The 15,561-nt window shown below is 42.1% G+C and overlaps 1 protein-coding gene across 2 annotated transcripts in view; it reads left to right on the plus strand.

The window, feature by feature from the left end:
- Positions 1-6,754: 6,754 nt before the first annotated feature.
- Positions 6,755-15,561, plus strand: part of DCDC2 (doublecortin domain containing 2) — a 76,740-nt gene continuing 67,933 nt past the window's right edge. For both annotated transcript variants that reach the window (XM_051612088.1, XM_051612089.1), the window contains exons 1-2: positions 6,755-7,127; positions 11,794-11,845. In XM_051612088.1, coding sequence (XP_051468048.1) covers positions 6,835-7,127; positions 11,794-11,845 — 345 coding nt within the window. In that variant the 5' untranslated portion in view covers positions 6,755-6,834. The remainder of the gene's footprint in view (positions 7,128-11,793; positions 11,846-15,561) is intronic.

Consider the following 15,561-nt stretch of genomic DNA (forward strand, 5'->3'; position numbering starts at 1 on the left):
GAAACACCAGACAGCACAGAAAATGTCTCAGGGGAGCAGGGAACATACACCATTGCTGGCAACTACCAGCAGCTTATGTTGATGCTGTATGTTTGGAATGCGAGGGCTCGGGAAGCATCTGAAGAATATCTGCCAGAAATTTACATTTAATGAATGTGCAATAAGTCTCAGCTGACATTTCTCACTCAGTAAAGAAGGGAGCAGGCACCGAATTGATCTATTTATTTTTCTTTGTCCATCTGTTATTCTGGCTGCTTGCACAAGGGAAGTGTTGGAAATAGGATGACATAACTTCACACTGAATATATCATTGATACGAACTTTGATACGTACAATGTAATAGGCCAGTACACCAGTAAGTGTCGGTATTGCATCTCATTATTGCCGCATTATCATTCGTTATCATAATTGTCTGGAAGGGCAGACGATAACCAAATATCACCTCTGTCTTTGGAGGTGAAGGCAATGCGGTGCTGTGAGCTGGCAGCCAGGGATAAGTGATGAAGCACAGACAGAATGTCTAATTTTGTCCTGCTGCTGTCAAAAGAAAGCTGGAGATCTGGAAGGGCCATCTAGTTATTGTAGCTCTAAATACCAACGAGCTGCTTGTTGCTTTTGCTGTATGCTTGTGTCAGGCATCCTGTGCGTCCTGCAGTGCCAACCTTTGGGAGCAGTTTGCTGTATTTAATAATGATAATAATAATAAATAATAAATAAAAATGGTGGGTCAAACTCACCTGCTATTTGTTGAAGGAGCTCACTGACACAGGCATGACGGCTGCTCTCCCTTCAGCCAAAACGAGGCGATAGCTCCTGCACAGGTTTGCTCAGCCATGACTTTGCCATCCAAAGCTAAAGCATTTTGGGAGGCTGAATTAGCTGAGCAACCAGTTTTGCTGCTGGCTGAGCGTCAGTGCAGATGTGAGGGACTGGTCTGAGTGCAGCTAGGACATGTAGAAGGAGCAGAAATGCCAAAGAAACACAAACACCAAAAAAAAACATACTGAAAGAGAAGGAAATAATAAATATCAGAGGATCATTAGAAATCTCAACTGAAGAAAAGCTCAGATAACTTTTCAGCAAAATTATGGTAGAAAGGCATATAGATGCCTGTCTACAAAGAAATAATATCCCAGTGTAGGATTTGTACATTTAATCAATCCTGTTTATATACTACATAGACATGCCTGAGCCTATTAACTGTTGTTTGGGTTTTTTCCTAAAAGAAATGGTCACAGGAGCCCCATTCTATTCACAATGAAGAAAAAAATAACAAAACCAAACACAAACAAAATAACAGATGAACGAAAAAATGTTAAATTTTATTCCAGTAGATGATTGTCTAGTGGACGATGAGTGCAGCTGAATAAGAATAGAGAGAAAAGGAAAGACCCCATGGAAAACTTAAATAATATTTAGAATAATTTATCTTATGTGATTGAATCAGGAATACTCAGTTGGTAGTCTCAGGTGCCTTGATCCAAGGTAGCTACATGGAAAAATCTTCACCTAGAAAGGATGATTTCACTTTTACTTTATATAAGACAACATAGAAAGTATCTTTCAACTTTTACTCGAGCTAACTGCCTGGAGTTTGCTTCTCCACAGAAAACCATTTGGTCATGGGTCTCTCATGATTTATCAAAGCTTTTTCCTAATGGTAGCCCTTTATCATCTTAGATGTCTCAAGAATACTGTTAGCAAAGGCCTATGCCATCAAATGCTGTAGCTTAAACTTTGTTTAATTTTTTTAAATTTTTTAAGCAAAGATAATTGATCCTAGTATTCTAAGGAGTTTTTGATGTGGTAACTGTATAGGTAAGTTAAATTGCTGTGACATTGGTTTTAAAATTTACAACTGCATCACTGTTTTGTTTCCTCATACTAGTGTGTATGTGTGAGTTGGACCACCCACTATTTATGTACTTTAAACTGTCAGTGCAGACAGTCTGATTAACCCGGTATTACTACTGAAAATAAAATGGCTGCTATTGCTTAGTCTGATATTTAGATAAGCTGCAAAAAGGGGTAGCTACGAAGTGTGTGTCCTGGTTTGAGCCATGATAAAGCCAATTTTCTTTTTACTGATTTTTTTTTTTCTTCAGTAAGCTCTCTTTTAAGTATCAGCAAATTTTCCAACTAGTGGACTGATAACGCTGGGATGTTTCTAGGTACTGCTGAAAGACCAAGGACACTTTGCTCTGCTTGTTGAATTTACTACTTTGGACACTAAAAGAGTGGAGGAGTCCTATGTGCAACCCTCCTGTAGGGAGGAGCGGATAATACAGATGGCAAATTTGGTGAACCAAAGTATTCCATACCATATATAATTCAGGGATCACAGAAGACAAGCTCCTTCCTTCTTCTCCTCTTCATCGCCAGGCCCATGTGTTCCTGACCCTCACACCTCTCCCCTCAGCTCCTGTCTGCTCTGCCTCTCTGTCCAGCAGCTCCAGGACATTTCGGGACTGCTCACAGCTCAGGAGATGCCCTGGGAGCTGCTGGGGGTGGGGGGAGGCAGTAGGGTTTGCACATTCCTAAGTATTTTATCATTAGTGTTTAATTAAAGCCGTCTAGTTTAGTTTTCAATCCAGAAAGTCCCTCTCTTTTAATTCTCTCTCTCCTTTCCCCACCTGGGTGGGAGGAGGGGATCAGGAGGGTTGTCGCTGGTCTAATTGCCGATCCTGAGCCAAACCTGGCAGTGTGATTCTCAGAACTGTGTGCAATAGAACAAGCTCAATTTCATTCTGTGTTCAGAAAATTTATCCTCACCCTTTCTGTACATTCTGTTGGTCTTTTCTCCAGCACTAAGCCTTGCTCCTGTCTTCATGACCTCATGTTTTACTGTCACTGAGCTTCGCTGTGAAGGACCTGCAACAAGCTGCAAAGTAGTCCCTGGTCCTGGGCTGGCAGAGCCCTCAGTGCATTTTGTCCTGCTTCCTGCTATGTTGCTGTGCCATGGTTCATTTCTCACCAGATGCTCCAACATGTGCTTATTACATGACCTGAGGTTCATCATGTGATCCTGACATGCAGCCTGTCTGACGTGGTCTCATGCATCAATCTCAAGTAAAATAACAGGTCTGACATTACTCCATCATAAAGAGATTATATGTCTCTTTGTATTTTTTTTAATTGTGTCAGTGAGATCAGCAGCTTGGCTTGTTACTGTTGAAATGTGGTAGGAGATAGCTTAGCTACTAAAACTGTAGTGGGCATAAGACGTCAGGCCCTGGAAAGGCTGAAAGGAGCAGATGCTCATGCACGAAGGCCCTGCTGTCACAGGTTGAAGTGTCTGAGTTTATCTTCGCTTTCAAGAAGGTGTCTTATTTAGGCATGATGGAAAACATTCTGACTTTGTGCTATATTTGAAACACTCTGGTTTTGCTTTGCTTTGCTTCTATTATTGAAGAAAATAAAATGCTTTGTCCTGAAAAGGCTGGTGTGAAGTATTGGAGTCAGTTGCTTTTCAGGGGCTGAACTTAAAGGTGTTCCACTGCAGCACAAGAAAAGGGATTGAGGGCAGAAATGCAAGGATCTGAATTTGAAATATTCAGTCTGTACAGGCATAGCTGTTAGGTATGTACAGGTTAAACTACAGGCAAAATTCTGCATTGCAATTCTTCAAAGGATTCCTAATGTGCTCCCAGTTTTGGACAATAATTTTGTCCATCAGTTCTAGGCTGCTTTAAGGGTCGTAATGCTCTGGTACCATTTAAGGGGTATTTTATTGCAGTCCACAGGTGATTGTAGCTATCACGGCCATAGGTGAAGACTAACAGGATTCTGGAGTAGCACAAGTGTCAAAAGGGATGCACAAATAAAACATTCAGTGGTGTATTCCTATGCCAAAGAGGTTGAATGATTGCATATTATGCCTAGAGTCACCAGGAGTGGTAGAATCTGGCAGAAAATAACAGATCATTGACATACCACAGTTTGACTACAGAACAGTGTGAAGGTCACCAGCATTTTTATTTTTTTACACATAAGCATATTTCTAATAAAAAAATTAATTTCAGGTTGCAATAGATCAATGTTAAACAGTATTAATTTGAATATAGGAATATGCTTGTTTCTCCCTCTTATTAGTCAGGAGAAAACCAGCAGTAAGTAGAGAAATGTAACTGTTAACCAATAACAGTAGCATATTTGACTTCCTTCACTCTGAAATTGCTTTTTGTAATGGTTAACTGCCCTGTTGTAACTCACAGCAGGGGGGTAATTTTCCTGTCAAGGGAGGTTAGATAAAAGGAAAGAAAAATTTGTTCCCTCACATGTGTTGAAATCCATTTGGAAGAACAATCATTACTGTACACTAAACAAACCCAGGTAGGAATTCTAGATGAGTTTTAGTCTGGTGACAAACAGCAGGGTAAAGTGATTCTAAAGGAATTCAGTTTGAATTTAAGGCATTTTCTGTTTCTTTTCTCATGGTTTTATGGCTTCTTGTACCCACGGTGGAATCAAAGCCTCTATATTTCATTATGCAGCTTCCTGGAAAGAGCAAACCAGACAATTAAGAAGTAAAGCCAAAAGTCATGTTCCCAGCATGCCTAAAGTGTTTTCAAATAAAGAAAACTTACCTGTAGTCAGATTTTGTTTGAACACATCAGAGACATATCCACCATTTGTGGATCAAGTGTTCCGAATAGTTTAAGATTAAAAGGTATCAGGATGATCTCATGATCTGGTATATTTAACTGTGAAATCTAAGGGAGTCTTTTGATGATGGTAGAGGTTGGATCTGGTCCCTAATACATGTATTAATATATATTTTTATATATACTATATTGTATCTACTTGTGTAGAATTATAGAAATTATTTGACTTAGGAAAGAGTGCAGTATTAACCAAATTTGACTTTGCATTGTTATTTGAACCACAAATGGGTTATTTTACATTGTTGTCTCTTGGTTTGTTTTTTTTTTTTCTTGGTTTATTCTGTTGATTGATGTCTTTATGTTAAAATAAATTGTGCCCAAGGCTAATTTTCTGATTGATCAGGCTACTGTTCATGGTGTATTTCAAATTTAAGCTTGGCTTAGGGGGGCAAGTCATCTCTGAGTCTAGTAAACTGAAATTATCCACACAGAATTGCAGGTTTGGGCCAGCTCAGCAGAATTTATATTAGCTCTTGTGATAGAACCTGGATTCTTAAGAGAACAAATTATAAAGACTCACTCAACCAAAGAGTGATGGGAGTACTGAAAAGCTTTTAAATATTTCAGGAATGCAAATAACTAAATAAGCTTACCCAAATGCTGGGGGAGTGCAGCTTGGTTTTGTGTTACTAGCAAATTTTGAACATATATTGATTTAATTTGTGTAGTCCATGAGTCAAATTTCAACCCCACTGAGGATTTTCTTTCATTGCAAGATCATGCCCAGCTTTATTTATGATTTGCAGCTAATGTTAAGTATCAAATGGCAACAGGCAACCTGGCTGGAGCCAAGATCCATTTTTCAGGTAGGATTTTTAATAACGGACAAGAAGGAATGTTAAAGAATGGAATAAATAATGGTAAGTATGATTTTTCAGTGCTTCATTTGAGTCTTTCATGGACCATCCTGCACACGTCAGTAGAAGAAGTTAGATGTTAATCATAGAATGGTTTGGGTTGGAAGGAGCCTTAAAGACCATCTAGTTCCAGCCCCCTGCATGGGCAGGGACACCTCCCAGCAGATCAGGATGCTCAGGGCCCCATCCAACCTGGCCTCGAACACTTCCAGGAACAGGGCATCCACGGTCTCTCTGGGCAACCTGTGCCAGTGTCTCACCACCCTCATTGTATTATTTTTTTCCCTTCATATCTCACCTCAATCTACCCTCTTTCGGCTGAAAACCGCTGCCCCTTGTCCTATGGCTACACACCCTTGTAAAAAGCCTCTCCAGCTTTCCTGTAGGCCCCTTCGAGGCATGAAACGAAGGCAAAACCAGGCACCAAGTAACTGAGTCTCCAGTGGAGCGAGTGTGTATCAGAAGCAGCAAAGGAACACGGCGCACACGGCAGGGCAGGGGCCTGCAGGTCCCCGGTACCGCAGAAACCTTTCCCTGCCTCCCCCCCCGGCCCCGGGCTGGCCGGGCAGCCTTTCCCAGGAGCTGGAAAGTCTCGTTAAAGCCCGTTTTATTACCGACAGGGGGGAAAACCCGGCCCCTTTCCTAAGGCATCCCAAGAAGAGCTGCCCAGGTGGGGACGACACGCGCGCTTTCCAGCCCGCCCGCTCCTGCCCAGGCTCCGAGCTGGCAGGTGCCCCGGGTGGGTAACGCCGTGCCCCCCCTGCCCCCGGGGAAGCCTTCAGCCCTGGTGAATCATTCTCCCGGGGGAACTCGTCATTCCGCCCTGCTGCTGCTGCTGCTGCTGCCGCCGCCGCCGGCCCCCGCGCTGCCCGGCGGCCCCGGGCCTGCCAGCCCCGCGGCGGGGCAGGGGGGACAGGACGGGCAGCCCCTGAGAGCAGGTTTCCTCCAGGGGAAACCCAGGTGGGATCTACTGCCACGCAAGGCGGGGTGTGTTGTGTTGTTTTTGTTGTGTTTTGTGTTGTGTTTTTTTTTCCACGCGGGTCGGTGCAACTCTCCTGAGCCTGCCCGGGGAGCGGCGGGTTGCCAAGGAGGAGCTGCTCCCGGCAGGCTGGGCAGGGCTGCGCCGCAAGGCCCCGGCAGGCAGGGATCCCTCCTCGGCCTCCCCGGAGGTGGGTCCTGCTGCTGCTGCTGCTGCTGCTGCTGCTGCTGCTGCTGCTTCCCCCTCGGCGGGGAGGTCTGTCGCGGCGGAGGCGGGAGGGAGCAGGTGCGGGCAGCGGGCCTGGGCCGCGCAGGAGGCCCGCAGCCCCCCCAGCATGACCAGCCCTGGCGCGAAGGCGTCGTGGCTGTCGCAGCCGCTGGTGAAGAGCGTGCTGGTGTATCGCAACGGGGACCCCTTCTTCCCGGGGCGCCGCATCGTCATCCACGAGAAGAAAGTGTCCAACTTCGAGGTCTTCCTGAAGGAGGTGACGGGCGGCGTGAAGGCACCTTTCGGGGCCGTGCGGAACATCTACACCCCCCGGGGTGGGCACCGTGTCCGGCAGCTGGAGGAGCTGCAGAGCGGGGAGCAGTACGTGGCCGGTGGCAAGGAGGCCTTCAAGAAACTCAAGTGAGTGACCCGAAAGCAGCCTGAGGCCGGTACGAAGCTTTGAACAGCGCCAGCTGTTTGGAGTTCAGCGCCGCGGAGAACCTCCACCCCTTTTAGTAGTTGTCCCACCGTGGGACTTCAAGGTTGTGGCTCCAGGCAGAAAGAAAGGTGCTTGTGATAGAACTGCAAAAGAGCGTCGGAGACAAGACGAAATTAGTCTTGTCTGTAACACAGTCTTATAAACTCTAATAGAAGACAAAAAGGCTACTGTTACCGTCATTTGCATCTCCTTGACGTGACAGTAGAAAAGGAGAAACAGCCTTTTTTTTTTTTTTGCCCAAAGGACAGGTGGCAATCCCGTGTTGTGATGTGTGTACTTAACTGAGGGGTGAGTGTCAGTGTTTGTGCTTAGTGTTAGCAGGGAGAAGGCTGTAGAAGGGTGGAGTGTTGGCAGTCCTGCCGTGAAGTTGATGAGCCTGGAAATTTAATTTCCAACCCTTCCTTTCTTGCATACATTTAAAAAGTCTAAAATATTCTACCCAGCTATCCACCCCTCCCTCACTTCTGTTCATTTTGGGTAAGGTATATAGCCTTTTTATTACCGGAATAGCTGAGTCCCTCTTGTTATTTAAAAGATGACTGTTGGCTTTCTTTTCCCTGCCTGGAAACTGAGAATTAAGCTGACAGTTTTTCTGTGTTCTCATGATTAGGAGAATACCGTGGAGAAGATCTGAGCTTTTAGTGTGTTTCTTGAGTGGCTCTACATGTGATCAGTAATGGTTCTTAATTCTGGCAGTAGATTTCAGTCCCAGTTGCCTTATTAGGTATTTTGTTCAGTCTTTGTGGGCATCCTTCCTTGGGTTGAATTGAGATAAATAAATCTCAACATTAACAATCCCTTTCTGTAGGTGGGTGGGAATTTATATGCTAGGCTACCAGCTTTACAGGACCTTGCTCATCTTGGTTGTGTAGCATTGAGGACACTACATTTTTCAGGAGAGATCCTTATGTTTCAGGACAAAACTGTGTAATGATCAGGATCTCTATCAGACCTCTAACTCTTCTTTTGTCACTGTCTGCTTCAGAAGATCTATTGAAGCTCCTTGCACTTCAGTGGCAAAGCTAGGAAGATGTATGACAGGCTAAATATAAGTCGTTTCCCCTCTGTGCTCTCTTCCATGTACAATGCAGTGCTCAACTCTCGAGAGATTTAACTATTATTATTATTATTATTATTATTATTATTATTATTATTATTATTATTATTGTTATTGTTATTATTATATCCTGTGATTCTGTGGTTTAGTTGTTAGTTGTCAGCACCTCATGTTTCCCCCCCCAAATGTGTTTTTGTGTTCAACATACAGGCTGAAGTTGAGCGAGTGTTTGGCACTAGCATGCACTGTTTAGAGAACTGGACACTGGATTTATTTCGGGGGGTGGGGGAAAAACCATTTTGTTGTTGTTTTGTGTTTTATGGTCAAAGTTTTATGGGTTGAGCTTTTCAGACTTTTATGGTTGCAACAAGATACCGAAGTATTTAAGATCGGTGAAGAGGAAGAGGTTAAGCTTTAAGGAAAGCTAACCTAAAGGACCTGGCTGTTTTGTTGGCTCCTTGATAGTATGTCGTAGCCCTGCGCTGTAGGGGGGATAAATGGGATTACTTGAGATCTTTTCCATTTCTGTGTTCACAGTTGGAGTTCTTCAATATTAGTATTTGTTTATATAGTGCTGTAAACGCTGGCAGTGCTTTCACAAACATTATTTAAGACAGGCTGAATGGCTTAATATTGATCTTGTTCTTAACCAGGTTGCAGGCAGAATGATAACTGGGGAGACATCCAGAAAGGTCAGAGGAGGGGAGAGGTTAATTGAAAGGGACCCTTTTCTGGAAGGAATCTAAGGAATTGAAGAAAATAGTGAATGTATGTGTCATGGGCAAAGATAAAGCAATTGCAGCTGTGGGAGACCACAGTATTTTGACCTAAGGGATCTGAGTTTAGTCTGATAGCAGCAAGAAGTTTGTATGGTTTTTACTTTTTTTTTTTTTTTTTTTTTGCAGTGATGCTTGTTGGACACATCCATTGCTATGATAGGTTATGCGGAGCTAAACTTTGAAATGGAGGCTTGTAGCACCCATGTGTGGGAGAGTAATAGAAAGGAGAGACTATCAAATGAGAAGCAGAAGCTGAAAGTGTCATTGTTCCACTTCAAGTGGTCCATTTGTTTCTTCTCAGATGCCTTATATTGAGAACTGAATCATTTTCTCCTGTCTCTGCAGTGAATTCTAGACTAAATTGTGCTCATCTTTAGCATGTGAATCTCTGTTCTTCCAAGCCCTGAATCATAACATCTGGAGATAGATAGTTCTGAGGGTATATAGCCAATATAAACTGCTGATATGTTTAATTTAAAAAATAAATTAAGTAGCATTTAAAACTTCAGCTTCTAGAAATTTTATGTAAAGGGAAAGTTATCAGACAATGCTGGGAATTTTCATAAAATATAAGAAGTTTCACAGTTTGTTTTGTTATTTTTAGGTGTGTTAAGTGAATATAAGCTTTTTTTGGGTAAACACTCATTAATTAATGGTAATTGTCCTCTCTTTGGCAGTATCTCTTTAAACAGTACTAGATACAGCACTAGCTTGACTGTTCCCCACAGGTAGTCATAGGGTAGAAGTATTTCTGCTTTTTTAGCAAATGGAAATACTTCTGTAAAGTTTTTACTTGGGATTTTTTGAGATGCCTTTATCCCAAAAAAAGCCTTTGCCCCTATTTAGACCTTTTCAGATGTGTAGGTCCCTGAAATTTGGTAACTGAATGCCCAGAACCTCTGCATATTGAATTTAATATATATATGCTTTTCTTTGTCACTTTTCTCAGTTCTCCTCAATGTAATTCACAGATGCCCAGAGAGCAAGATCTGTAGCTGGCAGCTATTGCTATAGCAATATAGTTGGAACTATTTTGTCTGAGGCATTTCTTTCTTTTTAGTCTTGTAAACTTGAAGACTTTTTTTAATTTATTTCCCCTACAGTTTCATTCAGGTTTCACAAATACAAACTTTTGGCAACCTGAAAAGTTCCTCTGGAAACAAATTTTATCCCAGTCATTATCTATGGAGCCTGACATTACTACATTATTGTAGGGGTGCAGATGTCTTGTGGCCTGTGAGGCCTTTTGGTATGCCTGCACTGATGATTACCATCAGGTAAACCTGCCTTAGATAGGGTCTTCTAGTCTTAAAAGCCTGACAAAGCATCTGTGGTTTTCCACTGAAAATGAGAATCAAGGGAACCCATATCAAATGTCCATCATCTAATAATGTTCAGCTGGATGCTCCCAGTATAAAATAGATGCCCCAGCCATTCTTCTCCTGCTTAGCTCTTGGCAGAAGGTGCTCAAAGGTGCTGCTATACTGAGTTATCACCACCCATGAAGGCATCTCATTCTACAGCAGTGAAAACCAGAAGCATCCTGCAGTGCTGGCAGCTACTGAGAGCTGCATTCATGAGAGGAGCCACTCTCAGAGTACTGACAAGGGAAGGCAGCTGATGTGGTCTGGGTACCTGGACAGCTGCCTGCTTGCCTGTCTATGGGTTACTCATGCTTGAAGGCTTATTTAACTCCTTTTCTTTGGAAAGGCAACATCCAGCTAATCCATCGCTATCTGTTTTAACTAACACTTTAGTGTTAATGCAATGTTTTTGTGAGTATATGTACTGTAGTGGAGAGCAGTATTGTTCAAATAAATCACAGAATCACAGAATAGTAGGGGTTGGAAGTGACCTCTGAAGATCACCAAGTTCAACCCCCCTGCCAGAGCAGGACCAAAAAAAACTAGGGCAGATGACTCAAAAAGGCATCCAGACAGGTCTTGAAAGTCTCCAGTGAAGGAGACTCCACAACCTCTCTAGGGAGCATGTTCCAGTGCTCTGTAACCCTGACAGTAAAGAAGTAGTTCTTCATGTTGAGGTGGAACTTCCTGTGCTCGAGTTTGAGTCCATTGCCCCTCGATCTATCACAGGGCAGAAGTGAAAAGAGCTTGTCCCTGCCTTCTTGATACTCAGACCTCAGGTGTTTATAGACATTAATTTTGTTTTCTTGTCCCGTTGAAGCTTGTATGTTGTTAATTCATAAAACAATTGTGAAAATACTGTTGGTTCATCACAACCCCAAGAAACCAGGTTATACAACGTTCAGGTATGTCTATGTCCTGTTGGAACACAAGTGGTTTAGGTCCTTTCAAACTTTAGCTGATGCCCTTCATTAAATTTGGGTATGGAGGAAAGCTTTAAATCTATCAGAGACTTACTGTGAGAAACTAAGAGGCAGGATGGTGGCTTTGAAAACTCTGGTAAGTTGACATTGTACAGAGATTTATTGATCCAACTCAGAATAGTATGTGAGCTTCTTTCTGACAAGGGGGTTACTGATGGTCTGTTTTAATCACCAGTGACCTGAAGGTGGGTAGTTGGTTCTCCCCAATCTTTTTTATTACCCCCAAGGGCTAACTTGCAGATTTATATTAATTCATTATAATCTTGAATTCGTTTTGGTGGGGTTTTTTTTTAATTATTTTGAGGCATGATACACTTTTACAACTTCATGAAAAAAATGTAGAAATACACATGTTGTGTAATGAGATGCTTCTGTAAGTAATCAATTCTGTTTTCCTTCCACAGCTATTTGGACATAGGAGAAACAAAGAAAAAACCTGCTGAAGTCAGTAATGAGGTAGGCTGTCTGAAATATTTAAGAAGTAAACCTGAAGTTAATGTTAGTGACATACCTGCATTTATGCCTGATTTTTTTTAGATATTTTATGTTTAATAATAATACAATTATCTAGAATTCTGAACATATTGTAACAGTGATTATTACTCTGATTGCTCTGAGCATGATGCACTGAAGGTCTTCCACTCAGCTTTCTGGATTGGTATAACCAGCTGAAAAATTTCAGTAAAGAAAATCACATGGTCAACATTGGATCTGGTCATAAACCTAAGGCAGCTCTTTTTTGTGCAGATGGTGAGACTGAGAACTTTGAGAGTTTTGGACCAACACATTTTCTTTAAAACTTGGTATGTTCTCTGGAGAATGGGTGTTTTTATTTGAAAAAAAATCACAGTTTCTCGAAATGCTTTTCCTAGTCACTACCAGTGTCAGTTATAAGTTTATAACTGTTTCTAGGCTGTAATTCTCTAAAGTCACTGGTTCCTCTTGTGTGGTGCTACGCCGTAGCTTGAGGAGATAACTATAGGCTTCAAAAACCACTGGATACGGATTTTTATGAAACTCATGACTCTGCTTATTTTTACTGTTTTATTCTGTGTGGAGATAGCAATGATTCCCAGCATATGTTTGAATTCCAGATTCTGCTTGACAGGAAGCTTCAGCTCACTTTTTTTTTCCTCTTTTGCCTTGTGCTCTCGTGCCATGTTTCCAGCAATATAATGGTTTATGTAGCGAGTGTCTTCAGTCAGTAGGACACCTTGTACTGGAAAACCCTCAAAACTGAGGGTCCATTTTCTGTGGTACTTGGACAGTTCTTATTCAGAAGCCATGACATACAACACCTGCATTTTATAAATCTTCATAACTTTGTAACCTATATTTTTTCTTTCAAGTGGGCATAATCAAAAGAAAAATAAAATTCAAGTCAGAGATTTGATTTACTGGTGCAAGTACCATATAAATTTACTCTAAATTGGCTTTTTCCCTGTTTGTTTATCTACGCAATCAACCAGAATGTTATAGAGATAGATTTGTTCTTTTTGTGTAGCTATTTATGTTTCTTTGTTGTTTGGGGCTTTTTTTATGGAGGAAAGAGAATGTTTAAAAAATAGGAAAAAGTAATTAAACAGTGATGAGGCAGCAGAGTGGCTGCCATGAATACAAAACTGAGCAGCATACCTTCACATAAGCACTATCTAAGGATTCCCATGTCTCTTACTCATAACTCTAGCATTGTCTTATCCCAGTCCTGAGTCTCCTCTGATCAAACTTTGTGAATCTTGCTGAACTACTTAATTGTGGTGTTGCAAGGTGCACAAGCAGACAATCAAGCAAGCAATCTCAGTTTTAATTGTTGTCTAAGTAAGATACTATAATTTTTTGGAAGGTAAAATGTTTGTACAATAGCAGTATTGAACTTATTTGAGCCTTCAACACATAAAAACATAGTTCTGAACCAAAAAACCCACCTTTGGATGTATGACCAATCTTTATTATTAATTTTTTTTCTGAACACTTGAACATGTGGGTAGCACCATGTTTTATGCTAGAACAGTGTCTGGGTGAAAAAAGAATATTATTCTTTTGTATTCAGGATGAGAAAAAGGGAAACTCAGGATATGGCTTCCATCTGTCTCTGAAAACGTGGTGGTTTGCATTAACTGTTACGTGTGACTCATTTATACTGTGAGTTATGATTAATTCCACGTGCCCCTCCTTGCCCTTCTTTGCCCGTACCTGACCTTCCTTTCCTGATGTTTCTAGCCCTTCCTCAAGTCCCCAGATATTTTTAGAACACAATTTGATTTTTCAGGGCTCCCACAGCAATGCTGTGGACACCAGCCCATTCTCCTGAGCTCATTAGTGCTGATGGTAGCTAAAGCCTGGAGACAGCAAAAGCTGTTCCTCAAGGATGCTCCTGGGGATCACTCCTCATCTTTCCCCCCTTGGCCTTGAGGATGGGCAGTCACAGCAAAGTATGGCCTTATGCCACAGTGCTCCTGAGTGCTGGTGGTGTGTTCAGAATTCATGTAGGCTTTAAAAAGTTGGCAAAGAAACAGGATTTGAGAAATTAATGTTCAGTGATTTAGGATGATGTAGTAATTGCTTTGGTACAAGTGTATCAATTCTGGTTGTATGAAGGGCACTTAATTTGGCATTCCCTACCTGACGAGTGATTCTTGGTGCAGGTTTTTCTCCAGTAAAACAATTACAAATGTCTATTTCTGATTCTTGTTAGTGAGGAGGGAGGCAAAAAGAAGAAAATCTTACACAGCAGCTGTACATGGTGCATTTGTATGCAGCTGTTAGATTTCTTTTGCGTTAGTTAAATTGCCAAGTGTTTGACATCTGCTTTTGAGACTACTTTCATGTTATTCTTTGAAGGCAGCTTCTCAATTACTTTACATTTGCATAAAACTAGAAAATGTATGTCCAACTAGGATTAAACAAGAAACAAATCCATGTTCAAGAGACTGTGTAAATACAGTGACCTACATTCAGAAAGAATAGATGGGAAGTATAAAGCATTAATTTCTTACTAAATGTTCTTCTCATTTTTCTCATGGAGTGACAAGACAGAATAAGTAGTCCATCAGAAATAGGTTTCTCTTCTTTACTGAAACCTGTGAATCTGCTTTTGTAAGGAAGGTGTTCTAGGTTGGGAAGCTCACCTAATTAAATCCTTTCACATTTGTTCCCGCAAGGTGCTGGAATTTAACATTTGGGAATGGGTTCTGTCCCTGACAAGAGCAATATATTTCACCTTCCTTCAGTTTTAGCTTCTCAAATACCATGCTCCTGTTGACCTGTAAGATGCACCTTGCCTTGCCTGACATGCTTGGAGTTAACAAGGGCTTACAGCTAGTAAGTGCCTGTGTTCTCTGCATGTCCTCTACAACTGACAGGAGGGGCTTTGGGGAAGGTTTGGTCAAGAAGGTAATAATGTAGATGTGTTGTTACAACACAGCAATGAACCAGCTACATAATGTTATGTACATTCATTAAGCACTATCCATCTATTTAATGAGAGAAGTGGAACATGCAGACAGATGGGATTGTGTGTAAGACGGGTCATGGGAGGAACCCCATGGGGAAGCAGGGGAGGACTGTAAGGAGTCCTTCTTCCTGAGGAGGAAGGAGCAGCAGGAACCACCAGCCTGTGAACTGACTCTAAACCCCATCCCCTGTCCCCCTGTGCCGCTGGGGGGAAGGAGGGAGAGAAACCGGGAACAAAGGGATTTGGGCCCGGGAAGAAGGGAGGGCTGGGGTAACATATGCAAGCCCTGCTCTGTGTGTTGTCTGTGTCCTGTGTTCATTTGATGATTGATGAATTATTTTTTCCCCAAGCTGAGTCTGTTTTGCCTGTGACCATAAATGCTGAGTGAAACTCTCCTTGTCCTTGTCTTGATTCATGAGTTTCTAGTTGGACTTTTTCCTTCTCATCCCAATGTGTGTGTGTGTAGAGGAGGGGTGAGTGAGCAGCCACGTGGCTCGTTCTTTGTTGTCGTGTTAGGCCCAAACCATGACAGTATGAAGAAGAAAGAAAGGATCAAATCAGAGCTAAAGGTAGAGAGCAGCAGTGTGACTTCAGGCAGTGAGAGACTGCCTGGGTGAGCAAACTTGTATCTGGCTCAAGCATTTTACTGACATGGCTATACTCTTTCACTTCTGTTTGGCTGTTTACCCTAGCAGATAAGTGATGACATATCTCTTGC

Source organism: Apus apus, chromosome 2 (assembly GCF_020740795.1).
Source record: "Apus apus isolate bApuApu2 chromosome 2, bApuApu2.pri.cur, whole genome shotgun sequence".
Classification (NCBI taxonomy): domain Eukaryota; kingdom Metazoa; phylum Chordata; class Aves; order Apodiformes; family Apodidae; genus Apus; species Apus apus.